We start from the raw sequence: 6,387 nt of genomic DNA, 5'->3' as shown, positions 1-6,387 counted from the left end.
AGATCTTGTACGGGTCTTCTTACTGCATCTGCATACGATTGTTTATCCTTACCCTTCTTGTTACCATCCTTCCCTCCTTTTTCCCTCCACACTTCCTCGTGCTTACTCTGATGATAAAAGTGACCACCGCTTCTAATCACTCTACCCGAAGGGACAACACTGCTTTTACGCGCATACCCATCTCCTTTAATATGATGGTAGGTTAACGTGCAGTTTCATTTTACCGATATAGCAACGATCTAACTCCCTCTCCTTTAATATGATGACTATGGTTCGTGTATAAGGTGATGGACTAACAAGCATATCAATAAAAATATTATTTAAAAATTAAAATTAAAAATTTTAAAATTTTGTGGAAATTGATATTATTTGTCGATCGGAATTCAAACCTTCTATATTGAATTTTAAACTACAGCAGGTTCAGAATTTTTGAGTGAGTTACAGTGTTTTTCTTTACTTTGATTTGGAAAAGTTTTATCTTTTTATATAAGCTGCATTTAGATTGGTTTTCAGTCCAATATAACAAGTCGTTCAGTTTTAAAAGTCTTTTATGTTAAAAGGAATTTTTCTATAATTAAAAAAATTAAATATATATATATATATGTTGAGTAAAATCCAAAATTGATGGAATAGCTAAATTAATTCAATTTAAATACATTAATGACATGCAATGATCGCCTCCAAATAAAAATAAAAAAACACTAATATATTTTAATGTACAAAATTTGTCTCAAGAATATAAACACTTAAAAACAAATTACTCACAAAGTTGGAATTTAAAAGAATTCGTAACATATTATATTCAAATACTATCAAAACAAATTTATAAAATATTTGTGTATCGTCCCGTCATCGGGCGTTGATCGAAGGTCAGAGTCAACGCATAATGAGAGCCCCTCGAGGGACTCAAGGAAGAGAAGTCAACAGGTCGACCGCTCGAGTCATCGTCAATAGGAGGCGTCGCCCAAGTGAGGTGTCGCCCAAAGTGAGGCGTCGCCCAAAGAGAAGCATCGCCCGAGGGAGAGAGGCGTCGCCGGAGAGGCTTCGGGCCTCGACAGTCCAGAACAGTAGTAAGGAGAAGAGAAAGGCGGCTTCAAGGCCGCAAGTCTAGCACCAGAAGGGGATGCCCTAACTCATGAAGTATCCACACCACTACTGGGATGCCCTAACTCATGAAGTAAAATCCAAAATTGATGGAATAGCTAAATTAATTCAATTTAAATACATTAATGACATGCAATGATCGCCTCCAAATAAAAATAAAAAAACACTAATATATTTTAATGTACTAAATTTGTCTCAAGAATATAAACACTTAAAAACAAATTACTCACCAAGTTGGAATTTAAAAGAATTCGTAACATATTATATTCAAATACTATCAAAACAAATTTATAAAATATTTGTGTATCGTCCCGTCATCGGGCGTTGACCGAAGGTCAGAGTCAACGCATAATGGGAGTCCCTCGAGGGACTCAAGGAAGAGAAGTCAACAGGTCGACCGCTCGAGTCATCGTCAATAGGAGGCGTCGCCCAAGTGAGGTGTCGCCCAAACTGAGGCGTCGCCCAAAGAGAAGCATCGCCCGAGGGAGAGAGGCATCGCCGGAGAGGCTTCGGGCCTCGACAATCCAGAACAGTAGTAAGGAGAAGAGAAAGGCGGCTTCAAGGCCGCAAGTCTAGCACCAGAAGGGGATGCCCTAACTCATGAAGTATCCACACCACTGCTGGGATGCCCTAACTCATGAAGTAAAATCCAAAATTGATGGAATAGCTAAATTAATTCAATTTAAATACATTAATGACATGCAATGATCGCCTCCAAATAAAAATAAAAAAACACTAATATATTTTAATGTACTAAATTTGTCTCAAGAATATAAACACTTAAAAACAAATTACTCACCAAGTTGGAATTTAAAAGAATTCGTAACATATTATATTCAAATACTATCAAAACAAATTTATAAAATATTTGTGTATCGTCCCGTCATCGGGCGTTGACCGAAGGTCAGAGTCAACGCATAATGAGAGCCCCTCGAGGGACTCAAGGAAGAGAAGTCAACAGGTCGACCGCTCGAGTCATCGTCAATAGGAGGCGTCGCCCAAGTGAGGTGTCGCCCAAAGTGAGGCGTCGCCCAAAGAGAAGCATCGCCTGAGGGAGAGAGGCGTCGCCGGAGAGGCTTCGGGCCTCGACAATCCAGAACAGTAGTAAGGAGAAGAGAAAGGCGGCTTCAAGGCCGCAAGTCTAGCACCAGAAGGGGATGCCCTAACTCATGAAGTATCCACACCACTGCTGGGAGACCCTGGAACAGATACGACCCGTGAGAGGGCCATAACCAGGGGAGAACCACGTGCATGGTACGAGAGAAAGGTAGATATACCCCAAGGCAAGTAACCAGTGATTGGGGCACATGAGTTGGCACCCAGAACATCAACCCACGAGCCAGAAGCACTTCGCAAGGAAGAGGGCTCACACGATAGAATAACCCTAAGTTGGGTGACGGCGCTGTAGGACCCTCTACACAGAATAAACGATCAAGTCAAAGGGACACGTGGCAAGGCACACGTGCTCATTAAAGGTTTCAGTGAAAGTTTGTCAAGGTACGCGTTAATTCAGTTAAGATTCGAATGTTCCAAGGAATGTTTTTATACGCTTTCAATGCGCTTTAACACGCTTTAAAGATTAGAGGTGTATAAAAAGGGACCTTGGGGTATTTGAAAGGAGAGAGAGTTTTAACCTAAATTCACACAGATACACAGAGGAGAAAAACCCTAGTTGTCTTCGCGGCGCACTCACAGTGAGCACAAGGCAATTAGGGCAACACCATTCTAGTTCACAGTTTTTAGTCACTCAGCACAGTTTCTTCAACCACCTCCCAAGGGTGTGTCTTTGATGTTTCTCGCTAGCTGACTTGATCGTCGGAGTGCAAACGGTCGCGAGGGCGCCCCTTTGTTCACTTCTTTTCAGGTAGTCACAGACGGAGCAAAACAAAGGTGCCTAGCTCGCGAGGATATGCCATGCGCAAAGACGATCCCGGTCAACCGGCGGGAACATTTGGCTCCCACCGTGGGGCCGATATAAAACGTCAGTCCCACCACACACGTTTCACAGTTCCAAAACCCGGATAAGTTGAGAAAGATCCAGAAAGCCATGACCACAAGATCTCCGCGCTCCAGGAGCGAAGAGATGACCATGCAACAACTTGTGGGCATGGTGCAAGGGCTGCAAGAAGCAATGGCAGCCGCAAGAGCAGACCAGGAACGTATGCAAGCGGATCTCACAGCCTCTCTGGCGAGAAACGAGGAACTCCATCGTACGAACGAGGAACTACGTCGCGATGTAGACGAGCCTGAGACTGCCTCCCCACTTAGGGAATTCACCACACCGTTCTCACAAGCGATCTTAGGAACAGCAATCCCCAACACGTTCATAGGGCCCAAGGTGACCTTTACAGGAAAGGAGGATCCTGAGGCGCACCTCGTGACGTTCCACACACAGATGATGTTGGTCGGAGGCTCTGGCGCCGTAAATTGCAAGCTCTTTATGAGCACTTTAACCGGAATGGCCCTGGATTGGTTCGTCAGCCTTCCAGAGGGTCACGTCACGTCCTTTGCTCAACTCTCACGACTATTTAGAGAGCAGTACTTAGCCAACAGGGCCCCAGCCCCGGTCTCGTACGACCTTTTCGACGTAAAACAATTCCAAGGGGAGACCCTGGAGGAATACATAAGTCGCTTTGGGGCGCATGTGGTGAAAGTGGGTACCACAGAAGAACCCATTATTGTGTATGCATTTAGGAAGGGGGTGCGTCCTGGATCCTTTAGCAAATCGCTCAACCGCAGCCGCCCCAAGACTTTTGCTGAAGTAAGGCGCCGGGCGGTAGAGCATATTGCCTCAGAGGACGAGGCGTACGAGAAATGCACTATTACTGCGCCCGCGCGACCAAGGGCACAAATGCACACTCAACCCGCCAGGGTCCACGAAGCTGCCACGGAGAGGAGGAACCCAGACAGGAAGCGCACCTACGAGGCAAGAAGGGCCTCGCCAAGGGGCCGAACCGAAGGAAGGAGGGAGGGAAGTAGACCACTGAGGCACAACTTTGTGGTGGAGCTCAAAGACCTCATCGTTGTGCCCAACGTAGCGGACAGATTGAGGCCATCAGCGAAGTCTGACAAAGTCCTGGGTCCCCACAAGGAATCATGGTGCGAATTCCACGAAGCATTTGGACATCACATTAACAACTGTTTGGCGCTGGGCTATCAGTTGGATGAACTCGTAAAGAGTGGCTTCTTAAAGGATTACCTCGCAGGGTCCGCGACAACAACGACCACAGCAGTACCAGAGGAGGGCCAGGCACACGAGATGCCAGTCCATGGGGAGGTTCACACCATTTATGGTGGATTTTTTGGAGGGGGCCCACTGCCTCTCAACGTAAAAAGATTGTGAGGTCAGTGAGTTCAGTTGCAGAAGAATTCCCGGACGATCCTTGGGAATCAGACCTCGTGTTCACAAGGGCTGACCTACGGGATGTCGTCCCGCACGACAATGACCCCGTGGTCATCTCAGTAGTTACAGCAGGAAGGAGGGTACATAGGGTTCTCGTCGACCAGGGCAGTTTCGCTGATGTCATGTTCTGGACGACCTTTAACAAGCTATAGTTGTCCCCGGACCTCTTGAGACCCTACACCGGATGCTTGTACGGATTTGCAGATAACCCAATGGAGGTACGTGGGTACTTGGAGCTGAGGACGACGTTCACTGATGGAACGGCGTCGCATACCGAAAGCATCCGATACCTGGTGGTTAACGCTAACTCAGCCTATAACATTTTGTTGGGCAGGCCTGCCCTAAACAGGTTGAGGGCAGTACCTTCCACTCGCCACATGAAGATGAAGCTGCCAAACCTTAGTGACAAAGTGATAGTCATCAAGTCAGACCAGGAAGAAGCCCGAAAGTGCTATGAGAATAGCTTAAAAACAAAGAGAGGCGTGGTCATGGTAATTGAACGACCACCCGCCTCATGTTCATTAGCAGAGCCAGAATCCATAGAAGAAGCGATGCCTGGGGATGACGCATGCACAAATGGAAGACGCCTTGACGCCTCGCCTATGGAAGAAGAGTCAGAGGAGGCGACGCCTATGGAAGAGGACCCATGAACGAGTCTCGCCCGGTAAACGCGCAGCGTGAACAGCCCCAACCAGAGGACCACGTGGTGGAAAACCAAATAGGAGGAAAGGCGTTCAAATTAGGACGCCACTTGAGCCGGGAAGAACGAAGAGAGGTAACGACAGTGATCTCACGACACCTAGACGCGTTTGCATGGACCGCGACAGACATGCCAGACATCGACCCAGATTTCTTGTGCCATCGCCTTACCATGGACACCAAGGTCTGCCCTGTGCGACAGAGACGGAGGAAGTTCAATGAGGAGCGATGCCTCGTCGTGAAGCAAGAAACTCAGAAGCTACTAAACGTGGGGCACATCAGGGAGATACAATACCCTGAGTGGCTAGCCAACGTAGTCCTAGTCAAGAAAGCAAATGGGAAGTGGAGAATGTGCGTAGACTTCACGGATCTAAACAAGGCATGCCCGAAGGATTCATACCCCCTCCCCAACATTGACACGTTAGTAGACAGTGCCTCGGGCTGCAAGATGATGAGTTTCCTGGATGCGTTCTCAGGTTACAATCAGATCAAGATGCATCCTCGGGACGAGAGCAAAACGACGTTTATGATAGACACATGTAGCTACTGTTACAAGGTAATGCTGTTTGGTTTGAAAAATGCAGGCGCCACCTACCAGAGATTGATGGACAAAATCCTTGCACCAATGCTAGGAAGAAACGTGCAGGCCTACGTAGACGACATGGTGGTAACCTCGAGCGAAAGAGGGCGACACGCAGCTGATCTGGAAGAATTGTTCACCACCATATCAAAATACCACCTGAAGTTAAACCCAAAGAAGTGCGTCTTCGGAGTAGAGGCGGGAAAGTTCCTAGGATTCATGCTCACAGAAAGAGGGATAGAAGCGAATCCTGACAAATGTGCAGCCATAATCGCCATGAGGAGCCCAACCTCAGTGAAGGAAGTTCAACAACTGACAGGGCGAATGGCAGCATTATCGAGATTCGTATCAGCTGGTGGGGAAAAGGGCCACCACTACTTCCAATGCCTCAAGAGGAATAGTCGTTTTATGTGGACAGACGAGTGCGAGACAGCGTTTATCAAGCTGAAGGAGTACTTGGCGACGCCACCCGTGCTCTACAAGCCACGGGTGGGCGTCCCCCTTCGCCTATACTTTGCAGTAACAGAGTGGGCCATTAGCTCTGTACTGGTCCATGAACAAGACCAGGTACAGAAGCCCATATACTTCGTAAGCAAGGCCT

The 6,387-nt window shown here is 47.3% G+C and overlaps 1 protein-coding gene across 1 annotated transcript; it reads left to right on the top strand.

The window, feature by feature from the left end:
• Positions 1-3,151: 3,151 nt before the first annotated feature.
• On the top strand, positions 3,152-4,447 carry LOC137817851 (uncharacterized). Its single transcript, XM_068621078.1, has one exon. It carries the CDS (start codon positions 3,152-3,154, stop codon positions 4,445-4,447), a length of 1,296 nt encoding a protein of 431 aa, XP_068477179.1.
• The last annotated feature ends 1,940 nt before the right edge of the window (positions 4,448-6,387 follow it).

Source organism: Phaseolus vulgaris, chromosome 10 (genome assembly GCF_000499845.2).
Source record: "Phaseolus vulgaris cultivar G19833 chromosome 10, P. vulgaris v2.0, whole genome shotgun sequence".
Classification (NCBI taxonomy): domain Eukaryota; kingdom Viridiplantae; phylum Streptophyta; class Magnoliopsida; order Fabales; family Fabaceae; genus Phaseolus; species Phaseolus vulgaris.
This window is presented reverse-complemented; position numbering and strand designations above follow the sequence as displayed.